General features: G+C 40.2%; 1 protein-coding gene across 1 annotated transcript; it reads right to left on the bottom strand.

The window, feature by feature from the left end:
* Positions 1–5,995: 5,995 nt before the first annotated feature.
* LOC308144400 (uncharacterized protein) lies at positions 5,996–14,920 on the bottom strand. The gene is made up of 12 exons (XM_080515510.1): positions 14,674–14,920; positions 13,663–13,728; positions 13,478–13,583; positions 12,089–12,207; positions 11,919–12,007; positions 11,703–11,832; positions 7,947–8,153; positions 7,737–7,802; positions 7,464–7,569; positions 6,698–6,810; positions 6,366–6,451; positions 5,996–6,265 (listed from the first exon to the last, which is right to left on the bottom strand). The coding sequence occupies exons 1-12, from the start codon at positions 14,839–14,841 to the stop codon at positions 6,133–6,135; spliced, it is 1,389 nt and encodes a 462-aa protein (XP_080371636.1). The 5' UTR covers positions 14,842–14,920; the 3' UTR covers positions 5,996–6,132.
* Positions 14,921–15,506: the final 586 nt, after the last annotated feature.

Here is a 15,506-nt window from a genome sequence, read left to right as displayed (position 1 = left end):
ACTTGAAAGTTTGGCTGCAAAAAATAAGTTATTCAGTGTTTGACAAACAAAAGCAACGTCAGGCTCATTTTTATGAAGCTGTTTTCTTTTCAGCATACCATCGTGAGTTATTGTATCACTGTGTGCAAATCCTGGTTAAATAGACGTTCATGTAGAAGTGAACGGATGTTGGACAAAGTAGCCGAAAAAGTATTAATTAACTAAAGAGCTTTGTTTTGTTTAACAATTGTAATGTAGCTTTAACTAAAGTAATGTCTGAGTAATTAGCACCAGTGGTTAGAATCCTTAATGAATGTACATTTCAACATGTGGAGACGAAAGAGAATAAGTCAAATTGGGGATAAAATAGTGTGTTTTTTTTCTTAATTTGGGGGAGAAGAATCTGTTTTCACTCTTCAATTCTGTTTTCAAGTGTAAATTAGGATTTTGTTGAGCTATACTTTTTTTTTGTATTATGAATCAATTATAGTAAAAATGGAGTCAAATAATTTCATCAACAAAATTCATATAGTTTGCAAAGGTTTCCTTTTAGGTATTTTGTAAGTTCTGTTTGTGAAATCTGTCAACTTGAGCAAGAAAAGTCAACATTGCCGGTGTTAATCAACAACTAGCCTGTATTTAAATGGTTCAATAATGGACGTTTTCCATGGGGATTTGATCTACTTCAGGTCAGTGGAGGGCAAGAGGCTCAAGAGATGGACTTTGGATCTCAAATCTATAGGTGAAGTTTGACCTTTGACCCTCTCCACCTCTCCTGTGTGTGTTTAAATAATAAAGGAGCAGGAAGACATAAAACCTCATTTACTCCTGGAGTACTTTTTTTTTAAATCTTTCTCAATAACTTCATTTATTAATGAAACAATAACATTTTCTTTTATTTACTATACATAATGATGAAATGATTGAATTATGCCCAACAGTGTTTTCATGTCAGTACATTCATAGAAACAGACATAAAAGGTTCTACAATTTTCTACAACAGTTACAGTATTTTTATCAATTCAACTTTATCCACAAAACAAAACAAAATCCTCATAGTAAGTATTAAATACTTTACCTAGCAAGAATAAATTCTTTATATGTCTTTATAAACTTTATTATGTTCGATATTTGTTTCAACTCCGCACACAATTTGTTCCACAGATTTACTCTGAGCAACACAAAAACTTTATAAAGTTAATGGCACTTTATGAATCTTTAAATGCAACTTTCTCCTTTAATCATAACCTTCCTCTCTTTCACAAAACATTTTCTGAATATTACCCATATAGCCAGGACTTAATTTCTGGCGATATATGTTATTTGAATAGTTTTGAACAATATAATTTAAAAGTTTTAGATTGTAAAAATAGTGGATTGGTGTGTTTACTAAAACCAACCAAGTGAATGACTCTCATTGCTCTTGTTTCACAGAATAAAATTTTGTAATGATCTTGCATATGTATTGCATAAGTATCCCCCCCATACCTCCACACAATGTGAGGTATCAATAAAGCATATTAAACAAAGAACTGAAACTTTAGGGCATCTGAATTGCAAAATAATTCAAAGAAGGTGATTGACATTGGGGATACACCGTGTTTCCCTTTCTGAATTCAAGATAAGTGTCCACACACAAATTCCTGTGAGTCAAACCCCACAGTGTGCAGGGAGATCGAAAACAAACACTTTACCTGACAAATGTGAAGGAGGTGCAGGATGGATGTGCAGAGCACAGAGCCAGACAATGTTCTGTTGAGACGGCGTCCACCTGCCCGATGTCAGATCCTGGGATGTCAGTATTCGGAAAGATCTTGGTCTGACAGTCTGTACAAAGCAAATAACATAAAATTAAATATGCTCATCCGCCCGCCGGGACCCTTGTATGGAGATGTGATGGGCGCCTGTGAGAGCCGGTGTACCTGGGGTTGCTGGTGGGGTCACGTGTGAGAATCCAGACACTAAACCATTTTGCCTTTCTAGATTTGAAGGCCTTGGTATAGTCCAGCTGAATTTAAGGTGGCACTTATACCTTGAGCAAAACAAGAAGAGAATCACTGTTTGATTGAGCAGCTTTCAACATCATAGGGTTGCTACTGTAGATAATAGATATACTGTCGACATTTCACCTGTTAACCTGTATTTCCTCCAATTTGGCAGGAAAACAGGGCATGAGGTTAAGGACATGTTCTATAACTCGTCAAATGTGGTCCAATTAACAAACCAAAGCTGCTGAAGTATGAACACAGCAGTCTGAACCCTGGTGCCAACTAAACAAATGCGCCGTTTCAAAATCACTTTTCCATTGATCTTTAAACAAACTCTGGTGCAATTTAGGTTTGAATGAGTGCATAGTATAATCTCTGGGTGGAACAAGCAAACTCAGAAGTGGCTGCAACATTTTTGAAGCTGCCATCAGGATACATGAGCGTAGTGAAAGATCATGTTGCACAGAAAGCTTGCACTTTCATTTATTTTCAATAACTTAGTTCTGTCATTTAAATGTCAACATATGTCGTGGCATGTTTGTTTGGTTCTGTTATGGTCTTATAGTAGCTACTTAATGATGTACCTGATATTATGTCATTGTGTTGTATCATATATCTTATATAAACTAATGTTAAATGGTTGACAGCTTCATGCTTTTTAATTCTCGGCACCCTTATTGCTGTTTGTTTTCCACTGAATACATGACGTTGTTTCTCTGCAGCACCCTTGTCTTCTTAACCTGGACTAACAGTGTGACATCCATATTGTCTCTAAATATTTTTACCTTATATTTGCTGGTGTTGTGAATAAATCATTCACAAAAGTGAAGAAGTGACAGCCGGGATCATGAGTGCATGCTCTCTGACACTCCTCATAGTCGGCTGTGAAAAAAGATTTGTAATCTGCCCCTGGGAAGTCGACGTTCTGATACACCTTTGGCAGACAAGGCCCTGATCCAGACGTTGGAAACAGACAGAGAGCATGTGAGGAAAAAAATATGTGCAGTCATGGTCGACTTAAAGGTGTTTGAGATGGTTTGGGTGGAAGAGCCTACGCTGGGTTATGTCACAGGATTTGAGGGCGTAGCCGGAGGTGACACCCATCAGTTGGGTCTGCTTGTTGGGTGTTCCTGTGGGGGTGGACTTCAGGTAGCAGTAGAAATGCCTGCAGAAAGGGCCAAACAGTTTGGTTCCCAGTTTAAATGACGTAATTCTCTATTTGCAGTCAAAAGGAGTGAGCGTCGTCATAGTTACAGTAAAATCAGACAGACACGGCAAAAGGTTAGTCATTTCATAACCCACAAACATGGTTTGGTAAAGTGTCCCATATACAGTATGCTGTGATTTCTTTTTTTTTTTTTCTTCCTGAAAGCACTCTGAATTGAAGCCATGTACAGGAACATCTCAAGAAATTAGAATATCAATTGGTAGAGGGGCTGCAATCTGTCTAGATAAATCCTCACTGTTTGTCTTATTTAGGCTGAGAATAAAACAACATTGACATGAATTAAGATAAGAAATATATATATATATATATATTCTGTGTGATTGGCAACGATAAATATGTAAAGGGGTAGGATTAAAAAAGTTATACTGCTTCCTAACCACTTTTCGAGCATGTAATGCACATATTGTGAAATTGAAGTGCATGTCCAGTAATCTCGGGATTACTCATTTGGATGAGTGTCTCTTTTTTTCTCGTTTGTATATAATAACTATATAAATAAATACTCAATATTTTTTGTCATTTCAGAAAGTGAAACAAACTCCTATATTATAATATATTTGTATTATATAAAATAGGAGTTCCAAGCTTTTATTTCTTGTGATTTTGATGATTATGGCTTACAGATCATGAAAATTAGAACATCACAGATGTGATGTTCTAATTCTTATATAAGACCTATCAAAAAAAAGTGTTTTAAACTGAAATGTCAGGCTTTTTTTCTGAGACATTGAATTTTAGGTTTTCATTATCTTTACGCTATAATCATCAAAATTACAAGAAATATAGGTTTGCAATATTTCTATCTATGTGTAGTGATTCTATATAATATATGAGTTTCACTTTCTGAAATGAGAGACAAAAAATATTAAACTTTTTCACGATATTCAATTTTTTTGAGATGTACCCGTATATCCACATGCACTTGGTCAGTATTTGCCTCTCGCCTACCGGTTGTCTCTGATCCAATCAGCTCGAACGAAAGTAAAAAACAGGCAGGCAGAGTGTTGTGTGCACATCATCTGACAGTGGTCCACGTCGGGCGAGTAGACAAATTTAATGTCTGTTCCCGGGAAATCAATGTTCTCCAGAAGCTGTTGATTACATTCTGCAGAGGTGGGGGAGACAGAAATGGGTTTCAGGGTGTTTTGAAAGTAGATGTTCATGTCACATGATGATATATCTTATATATATATATATTGCAGAATCCTACCTTGACTGGAGGAAAGGCTGCAGAGGGAGAGCAGACCCAACAAAACCCAGTGGCTGATCATCTTCGGTGTTGTGCTGAAGGTCCACAGAGAACTCCAGAGTCCTGAAGCACAATTTCAGTTTAAGTAGAGCCTCTGCAAATGCACTTTGATCAATGGATTGAACGTCTGCTCTAGTTGTACATTCATTGTTGATTCAACGACAGTCTTCTAATCTAATCTAATCTAACCTTGAAAAATAGCAGTTTATTTTGCACTTCTTTTTTTTTTTTAGGTTTCTATCAAAGAATTTTAAGATGCTTTGAAAGATGCATTGACGTGAGATTTGAAAATATACCTGATATAACTTCTGTTTTCACTAAACTCAGACTAACTGTTATTTCAAGTAAACCAGCATCTGCTTGTGTTTGTTTACAAGTCGATAAATAAAAGAGTAACCCTAACAGTTTGTGTCCGGTTTCAACTGCATGAGCTGACAGCTGTCTGCGCAGACAGGGGGCGCAGTCACGAGGCGTGTCTGAGTCGGTGCACGGCTGTGCAGTCTGCGCCCTGGGCAGCTGCCCACTTAGCCCATAGTAAAATCCTCCACTGTGCTGTAATGTCAGTCCAGTAATCTGAATTTTTTAAATTGTATACAAGAATGTATGCAGCTTTTTATATCTGTTTGAGGTTTTGAGTTTGTGCTTTTTGTGGCATGGTGCAATGAGAAAAAAATAGAACATGTGTGGTGGTTATGACGTTTGAAGATCCAAATAGAACTTCACCAGGCAGCCGGATCTGAGGACACTTTCTTTAGCCTTTCGGTTAGGAGGCTGTGAGGAGCAAGTAGGAGTTCACTTGTTTGATTCCCCCTGCTCTGGGCCCAGAAGCAAAGCCCTTCACTCCCCATTTGTCCACGTTGCACCAGAAAGGTCGAGTGTAAAACGTCACACGTGCATTTGTTATTTTCACTGAATTGTAGCATATTCACATAGCTGATCTTGTACATTTTCAGGAGTTGAATCATGTTACTGAAATCAGAGCAAGTGTAGAGGCTACCGAGTCTCGTGACATCTGCTGTTCAAACTGTGAAGGTGCAGGGAGGACAACAATAACGGGAATGCTGATGGATATGATTTTAGGCTCGAATGTTTTATTTTAACCACCTCTGATATCTAGTTTGTTATATTCAAATCATATTTCTCATGAGGCTTGAATAAACATTTGAAAAAGTTTTCCAAAAACATTTGATTAATTTATAAAGAGAATAATCATCAGAATGGTCATTTTATTAAATTAATTGCATGGTAAATTATCCTTACTGAAATAGAACCAGATAACCATTCAAGCCCATCAAGAGTCTGAACTATTAAAAAAAAAGGCCAGTACTTTGTAGAAATGCATGCAATGATTAAACATTATACTTATGGTGTAATGTAATGGAATATACTCAAAAGTTTGTGTGCACTCCATTTATTGGCCTGTAGTCTCTGCACTGTGCTTTTAAACTGACCGGAGACTCATGATGCATCACTAAAATAAGAGAACGGATATATATCCTAAAGAAACGCCGTCTGGGCATCGACCCATAAATCAACACAGTAAAACACCAGTGAAATTCACCGCTTTATTGTATTTTATGCCGTAGAAAATTAGTCATCTTTGGTTGAGTAACAAATGTTTCCATCACAGCAGAGACTTCAGCTTTGTAAATGGGAGGGGGGGAATCACCGATGAGTCTTTGCACATCTCAGATGTGTTTCAGCCCCGTCTGACAATCGCAGTTCTCCAGCCAGGTCGGAGGCCAGGAGGCTTTGATGCTGGGTCTGTCCTTCAGGTCATTGTGGTACTTGGCCATTTTAGGGTAGCGCATCGGGCATAACCTGCAAAAAAACCAAACAAACACACACAAGATAATGAGACGCATTTGTCAAATAATCTTTGAGTCTTTTCAAGCCACAGGAATCATTCAAATCGACTTACCCGTTGCGGAAGAGGTAAGCAATCATGGGAAAGATGGTCACATCAGACAGTGAGAAGGTCTTTCCTGTCAGGAAACCTGAACTTGGCTAAAAGAACGGAGAAGAAAATAGTGAAACCTCATCTTGTTTGACACTATAGATTTATAGACACATTTTAAATGCGTGCAACCTCCTGAACTCGCATTCCTATTTATATTAGTTCCTGAGAATATTCTCATGCAACTTCTCACAACCAACCATAAACTTTGACCTATTTTACAGTTCTTTCATGTTTGCATCAGTTTGGTGTTAATAAAAAAAAAAAAAAAAAGTCATCCAGTCTTTTAGTCTTACCATGTATCCCTCCCAAAACTTGAGCTCAGTGGTCAGAGCCTCTTCGTTTCTCTTCACAGCAGAGTCGTGTCTCTCGTCCTCTGGGACCTTCCAGGTGTAGTAGAGGACATCACCTGGAGAACAACAACAACAATGCAGCTTTCAATGTTCATGTATGAAACTGTGTAAATTACATTACATCCACTTTTTTAGGTTGAAGGCTCTCCTTTTCCTGTAAATCAGTGTGTTGTCTCAATCAGGATGAGGTTATGTAATCAGTTTTAACAGGAATTTGGCTTTGTTTTGGGTTTTTCCCCCGCCCCACCTCAAACAAATGAAGGGCCATACATCGTACGACTTTCAACTTCTTCGGCTGGAGCATGTGACCCTTTGTGGGATTAACACACGGCCCCTCGACGCCGAGGCCTGTACCGCAGTGAGTCATTGTATGAATGCACTGCTCATTAGTGCACCGTTGTGTGTTTTCAACCGATAAGGTCTCACAGGAAGAGATCACATGGTGGCACGAAGGAGGACGATTAAAGACGATATCAGGCTGTTGCCATATGCAATTCCCCAAACGGGCTGCAAATGATGCAACATAAAAAGGGTGTTTATTGAGGAAAAAGCAGCTCCTGCGTGGACTTCAAACAGTTCCCTAAAGTTAAAAGTGCCATTACAGAAAAGAAAAAAAGAAAAAGGAAAGTCCCATCATCTGATAAAGATACAGGATGAACAGGTTTTGCAAATCTGAATAAATCATCTGGGCATGTCAGAGGTGAATTACCCAATTTCTGGCCGAGTGAGAAACCCTCAAACATGCGTTGGTACATCTTGGCCAGCTCATCGGGGCAGTCAGGGGTCAGATTGTTCCCCTGGGACTTGTACTGGCTCTGTTGTCACAGGCATGAAAAGAACATGGGTTATGAAGAGCAGCATCAGGTCTCTCTTTTCTTTTTTTTCCCCACCCTCCTCTATGGTGTCATGTTTCTCGGCATTGTTAACAAGAGAAGTTGACTTATTAACGCCTTGGTGCAGACTGGCTGCACAAGTTTCTCACCTCCAGGAACAGGCAGGCAGCGTAGGACTCATTCAGGACCTTTTGTCCAACCTTGAAGGTAGGAAGCTTCAAGAAAAGGTTGAGAATCAATAATAATGTCAACAAACAAACGTTTAAATTCTTGTACTTGTAAAAGTGCATTCCAGGAGCGGGTTTGGAGGCAATGCACACGGGCTGCGCGGTGATTTTAAGTGTGTGCATGGAACCTACCTGACCCCTGGGATTGATGGCCATGACCTTCGGGGATTTGTGCTCCATTTTATCAAAGGCGAGCAATTCCTGCTTGTACCCCTGCAGGTTCTTCTCCTCCAGGGTGATCTGCACCCTCCAGCAGGGCGGGGAGCCGGAGCCCCACAGCAGAGTCATATCCTTGGCGGCCATGGCTTTTGTTTGGTTTGGTTTCCTTGCGCGCGTTGCCTACCTGCTGAGCCTGGGAGAGGAGTTGGTGAAGAGCGGAGGTGTAACGCCAGAGACGCCTGCTCTTATATAACCAGTCCCCACCCACCACATCCGGGTTTGGTGGAGGGAAGTCTCATCCTACTTTTTTTTTTTAATCAACAAAAATGCACGACATAAGAAACTTGTGACTTAACTCTTTTATTACCTACCTGTGAAAATGAAACGATACTGTATGCTTATAAAATTCAATAAACGTAAAACGTGAATTTATTGTTTGTTTGGGGGGTTTTTGTGTGCAGATTATGCATCAAACCTGAAGTCATGCATGTGGGAGAGTGATTCATCTCGCTGTGTTGAAAATCTTTGGTTATAGTTCGTTACGCAACTATGTGCGACAATCAAAAAGGGAAACACTAAAAAACAGACAATTTTATGCAGGAAAGGAAACCAAATACACTACTGTCTACACATTTGAATTGCTATTCATGCACAGATTTACTAAATTCAAGCTTTTGCATGTTTAAAAAAAAACGTGCGTAAAAAGCGTGCAGCAAACTGGAAAAAGTCGTATTAGTGTTAAAGTGTACTTTTCCTGTGCTTCTGGAAAAAATGATTACACAGGTAACCTCATTTATTCGGTTATTTCATGAAAACGTCAATTATTTATTTTTTTTGCGATATTTTGAGAAACAGCATACAAATTTAAAAAACAAACAAACAAACAACAATAAGTTTAATCCAGCAATTGCAATACGTGCCACCAGTCGTTAACTTGCTCCCACTGCATCTGCATCTGGAAAATCATCATGACTCAGCACTTCTCGTTCACCTCTGAACACACACAGGAGACGATAGGAGTTGAGGCGCAGGAGTTGTTCAAGAACAATCACAATGTCAGTTGAGTGTAACTGACACCGCCTGTTAATTTGTTTTATCACATTGGATCTGTACAGTTAAAGAAAAAGAAGTTGTCATTCCTGAACTGGAAGCTTTTTTATTATTATCAGTGAGCCTCTCCCTGATTTCTGGGCAATGTGTCCCTGAGCAGCAGCCAGTATCAACAGGATACTGAAAATAACTGCACGTGGAAATAAAATGCAGCTCTGGCTAATGTGTAATGCTTCTTTTTTTCTATCTTTGCCTCTCTCCCTTGTTGTTGCATTTAAAGAGAACCTTGGTGAGTGTAAGAATAAAAGAGATATATGAAAACCCCATGTCTTTCTTTCTTTTTCTTTTTTATGAGGCCCAGTCTTTATTCCAACACTCCCACCTCCTTGCCAGAGGGTGTGTCTGTGTAAAAGAGGTCATTTCAATTTTGCCTCATGAGCATGACTTGAACATGTTTTCATTGATGCAATGAAGACCAAATAAAATGCTGTTTACACTCTCAACCTTCTGGTTGGTGCCCGACATACATCCCTTGAAGCGTTTCGATAAATATTTGATGTCCTCCTCCCTTTTCTTTTCATTTGTTTCATCATGATTCAGCACATTTTGTATAGATGCTCGCTCATTTTAGGATTCCTGGCCTCATTCTTTTGTTTAGCAGAAACTGGACACCCTTTAAAACCTTTTTAACTATGCAATATCAATACAACTACAATTAACAGGCGACAACTGAGCACAAAAAGCACGGCCGGGTAAAGAGAAGGATTTGTAGGTTCAATATATTAGACACTAAGCAAACATTTTTGTTTGCCCTTATAGTAGATGGCTCAAGAGGCAGGAGAAATGGACCAGTGTTAAGATCTGATGCAGTTTGACAAGAGCTCATTGTGTTGGTTGGAAAACTGGGTCATATTTCCAAAACTGCAGCTCTTGCGAGGTGTCGCCGGTCTCTAAGCATTCAAGCGAGGAGCTGTGACCTGGTGGTGGTGGTGGCTTCACAACAAAGGCAAACTGATGTACATACGTAGTTAGTGAGGGCTCATGTAATCCAATCCAACAGATGAGCCGTATAAATTATTGACGAGACTGACAAAGAGGTGTCCGTGCAACACAGCTTACTGTACACGAACCCTGCCCATCTGCCTAAACGCACCATGTAATCATCAGAACCATTTCCTGCTATGATCGTTAATCTTTTTATTGGCATCACTCCGATGTGTGTGTTGCTTTACCGGTGGAACAAGCCTCAAAGCAAAGAGAATGGTGCTTTGGACGATGCTATACTGCAAAAACCAGTGGTCCTGCCATTAATGTCGCCTTTGAAACATGCCTTCTACCCAACAATTCAGACATTGTAAAACTTTGTAATTAAAAGCAGTGGCCTCTGTTCATAGGTCAATATTCCCTGCCACGATGTAAAAATGGTTTGAGGAATGCAAGTTTGACCTGACCTCCACGTTCCACCAAATGCCAATGGAGAACGGTTGTTTTGCTTTTGTTTGCAAACTGTCACAGCAGGAATTACCTGTTTAGTTTAAAGTCTCAGTCCTGTTTTATGTCTGCTAATTCACTAAAACAGGACATCGAATAGAAAAGAGCAGCTTTTTTTATTCAGGGAAAAAAAAAAAAAAAAGATATTGGTCTGTTGGACAAGATGTTTGTCACCATTGCTACTGAACATTTGTGGGATGTGCTTGACAAACGAGTCCAGTACCTCAAGGCCACACCTTGTCACTTGCAGGACCTGAAGAATGTGTTGATAACGTCTTGGTGTCGGAAACAACAGCAGCCCTCCAAGAGATAGACGCTACATCTTGATCCCTCAAAAGAGCTAACAAATATTAGGCAGGAGGTCATAATGTCATGGCTGATGTAGGTACGGTAAGTTGCCGTTTTAGCTCACATGGAGGGAAAAGTCTGAAATCTACTTTATTATTCATCATATAACACTATTGAAGGGGTGGGCAGGGAAGGTTCAAAGCATGCAATTGTCTTTATCCGACACGTAAATGCCAATCACATGACCATTTGTGCATAATCAAGACAATACCATTCGTTCTGGATGCGATTTGGATTTAACCGACGTCTACTGAGTGAATCGGCAAATTTCTCCTTCAAAACTGACTGAAGTTGGGTGAGTAATGACGAAAATGCATGAGGTTAAAAAGAAACCACACGCATGAATCTGCTACACGCGTTTTGTTTAATTGAAGTGACATGGATGAACACAGCGCCATGAAATGCAAAGGAGACGATATTGAACACTCTGATTTATGCAGTGTCATTTGAAAACATTTCAAATGACAAACCAGGGGGGTCGCCAGGGCCAGGCCGACTTCCTCCTCCACCACGACAAAGGAGACACGAGTTATTAGTCTTGAGCAGCAGGGAAGGGTTACTGTGACAACGTAGTGATAATATTAATTGAGGAATGAAATGTAGAGACGGACGTGTCCTGCTACGAGTCAGCAGGTCGCTGTGGGATAAACAAAGGAGACACGTGGTGTTTCGCCTCCTGTCAAAGCCTGTAACTACAACTACAACTGAACAAAGCTGGTCGATCGCCTACTTTTGACAGATTTGGCAGTGAGCAACGATGAACTGCAAGAAATCCAGCTACTGCACTTGTGTCATTAGCAAAGCTGCATTTCAGACGAACAGACGTCGAGAGACGCATCAGATGTCTTTGAGCGTGTCGTGGCCCTGCGGGTCCTCGTGCCACAGTGGAGGCCAGCTGGCCTTGACGCTGGGCCTCTCCTTCACCAGGGCGTGATACTCCCCCAGTTTGGGATACCGTTTTGCACACATCCTACAACACAGAGAATTGCACAAACTTAAACCGCAAACAAACTTCCTCTCTGTGCGGGTTTTGCCATCGGCCTCGCGTCTCCTCACCCATATCTGAACAGATAAGCCACCGTCGGGAAAACGGTCACGTCGGCCAGCGAGAAAGACGGTCCAGCCAGGTGGGAGTTTGGAGGGAGCTTGAAAAGAGAAAGGGGGGGGGGGGGGGGGGGGTGAGTATGCATTCCAAAACAGTGTGTTTGTAAGTTTCACGCAGGCACCTTGCTCAGGTAACCCTCCCAAAGCGCGATCTCAGTCGTCAGAGCCTCTTTGTTCCTCTTCAGAGCCGACTCGTGCCTCTCCCCTTCGGGGACGAACCAGTCGTAGTAGATGACCGCATCTGAGACGAGAGGAATTTGAACATCACAGAAGTGCGTGACCGTCTCGTCTTGGAGGCTTTTTGGTGCATGCAGCCAGTCCATCCTGCGATCATGTGGCATGAATAAGAAGGTCGACATTGAATTGAGTCGGAGTCAGAATAGTGAAGGGAAACTTTAAATGATTGGACGTTGGACAACCCTGCAGATTGGTGTGCTTGGTTTGAAGAAGCAGAGGTCACAAATGATCTACTTTGTGTTCGCACCGAATGTCTTAATGATTAATTCAGCTTTATTGGCCAAGATCACTTCTCTTTCATCACAGTTGTTGACATTATACTGACAATGCTGCTAAAAATTAACTTGAAGACGTCTTCATGGAAGTAAATACGGGTGTAAACAACCATCAAAACAATTTATTGGCAATCATTAATGTAGTAAAGCCAATAATGTATTAATTTGTCAATAAATCATAAAATTCAAAGGAAATACTGCATTGTATGAATGAGTATGATCCCATCCACCATATTAGTTGAATTGAATTGGATTAAATTGGGGTATTTTTAAGTTGCGTATTTTTGTATTATGGGTTTAGTCCATTGAAGAAGGACAAATGTATTACATTAACAACTGTTGCTATTGATTCTATAGTTGTGCAGTCAGAACTGACAAAGTTATGGTCAAGTGTAAAACTTAAAATATTCCAACAATAATCTAATGATCTATTGTGACGTGAGTGGCTTTAAAAGACACTAAAAAGGAGAGGAATATCAACCACGACTGTTTTAGCGTTTAGAAAATGTTTTCTTTTGACACCGCCTGCAGCCATGTTTGTCTGTCCCAAAGTGTTCAAAACGCAATTGCAGTACGACTTGATTCCAATGTGAATTCTCAATTAACCTAAATACTAATGCAGGACGGAAAACTAATTCAAATACGAGTCACATATGGGCAAAAACGGTCCAGCGCTTTTCACACTTTGTGCAAATTATAGGGTTAAATTGTGCAACCAACTGCCAGTAAAATATGAAGGCGTGTCCCCCCCCCCCCCCCCCCCCCCCCCACACCTCAATTTTCATAATATGTAACGTAAATTATTTCTTTACTCATCCTCCGCTGGCAGTTGGCTGAAACTGTGCTGCCAATAGAAATGCTTATGCAACTCAAAGTGTGTCTCTTCCTGCACCGACTTCAAAGTCACCTTGAGATGACGTGTCAAACTGTCATAAACGTGGAGTTTGATTAAAGTGAAAGCTGAAGCCGACGCTCCGGCCTTATCGTCACTCGTCTTACTGAGTTTGTCGTAGAAGGTGAGACCCTCGAACATGCGCTGGTACATCAACGCTTGTTCTGTTGCAGTCTCCGGGATCAGTTTGGTTCCCTGGGCCTGGAACTGACTCTGCAATGAAGAAGAGAAACAGTGAATACAGTTAAAGTGTCGGTGTGAGTCGAACTACAGGGATTCAGTGATTCCTCACCTCCAAGTAGAAACAGGCGGCATAGGACTCGTTCACGACGGTGTCTCCATGTTTGAAGGTGGGAAGCTGAAAGGGTATCAATTATTCACGGAATACTGGATGGTTTTATTTTCAACATTAACATAATGAAAATTACACAACCTACTCAGACTTGATGGCCTTCAAACTATGGAATTGTCTACTATTTGAAAAAAAAACTTTTATCAACACATCATGTATGTTTAGAAAGCTGGGTTCTTTTTTTCAAATCAAGTTATTCAGAACTTTATTTCACATTTCTTTTATTTGTCCCACCACTCATATTTTACTGCAGTATTTGTATTTATTTATTTTTGATCTATATATTTTGTATTTTGATTTTCCACAGTAGATACATTATTTATCAGTGTCTCACTCCAAACGTATTTAAGTGATTGATAATATTTTTGAAATAATTTTAGACATGATAATGCATGCTGAGTAATCTCTGAGAGGAGCTTTCAAGAGATATTTACTGATATAACTTAATTTTCCATTCATACAAGGGAAGGCACAGACTGATCTCTGATAGACCACAATTTAAGGTAAACAAGTGTTTTTGTTGCAGGGTTTGCTTTATTTTTTTAAGGAATTCAAAGACACCCGAGTAAGGTTGCAGCATTGTGACTCTACTGAGGATCAAGTTTAATCTGACTGTTCAGGTGGATAAAATACCAACTCTACTTAGATGTATCAACTAAATACAGGATTCACAACGAAAAACTACAATGCATAAGGTTTGTAGAAACATTATCAACACTACTTTATCTAGTTATGAGAGTTAAAACACAGGAATTCAGAGGAATGAAATTTAATCCATGATCATTTAAAAATGTTTTGGAATTACAGCCGAATTGCACGCGTCCAGTCCGTGATTACATGGAATTAAGAATTAATATTCTAAGTGTAAGCATGCATGTTTAAATGATGACAATGTTTAAACGTGACAAGTGTCAACTGGGGTTTGGCCTGCTGACGGAGTGGACCGCCCACCTGTCCTCGCGGGTTCAGAGCCAACACTTCCTCGGACTTGTGCTCCATTTCATCGAAGGAGAGCAGCTTCTGGTTGTATCCCTGCAGGTTCTTCTCCTCCAGGGCGATCATCACCCTCCAGCAGGGCGGGGAGCCGGAGCCCCACAACAGAGTCATGCTCTTGGCCATGGTTTATTCGCTGTACTCTGTAGTGAGTTCACGCGTTCACCTCTGGACAGTCTGCAGTCAACACGTATTAACGGGCCGGTGTTTCGGATCAAGTGGTTTCCCTGTTAACTGGTGACCGACTTCCTCTCGCGTCCCGCGTACTGCTCGACTCACAACAGGAAGTTGGTCACCATTTAGCAGGGAAACTACTCGATCCGAAACACTGTCTGCTTCTCTCCTCACGGATTTATCAAGCTTTATAAGCTTTGATGCCAATGCATAGTGACGACTACTGGATGGAAGTTGAAACTGCAATATCAAAAAGTATTTTATTTTTTAAACTTTTATTTTGAAAAGTGTGGCACCCCAACAGAATAAAACAGAGTAACACAGAAACAGTAACAAATAGACATAGTTATCTTTTAAATAGTGTTCCCTTAAAATAATACAATGAACTGAGATAAATTAACAACAATGTGCAGTAAGGCAACTAAATAGAAGCAACAAACTGATTAAATAGTCTCAATACTTTAATCTCATTCTGCCAAAGACAAAAGCTGGCTTTGCTCCACAAATACCTGCATTTACCCATCCAACCATCTTCTATACTGCTAATATCCTTATATTATGGTGCACTGGAGCCAATACCAGGTCAATAAGGGCGAAGACAGGAAACACCTGGACAG

This window comes from Blennius ocellaris (assembly GCF_963422515.1).
Source record: "Blennius ocellaris genome assembly, chromosome: 20".
Classification (NCBI taxonomy): domain Eukaryota; kingdom Metazoa; phylum Chordata; class Actinopteri; order Blenniiformes; family Blenniidae; genus Blennius; species Blennius ocellaris.
Note: the sequence above shows the minus strand (reverse complement) of the source record. Positions and strands in the feature narration are given on the sequence as shown.

Excerpts from the sequence above, each read along its gene's own strand:
- LOC308144400 (XM_080515510.1), bottom strand. The coding sequence starts at position 14,841 with ATGGCCAAGAGCATGACTCTGTTGTGGGGCTCCGGCTCCCCGCCCTGC. Across the intron at positions 7,803-7,946 it reads CCATCAATCCCAGGGGTCAG|CTTCCTACCTTCAAGGTTGG; the intron begins GTAGGTTCCATG and ends CTTTTCTTGAAG. Across the intron at positions 6,811-7,463 it reads CTCACTCGGCCAGAAATTGG|GTGATGTCCTCTACTACACC; the intron begins GTAATTCACCTC and ends GTTGTTCTCCAG.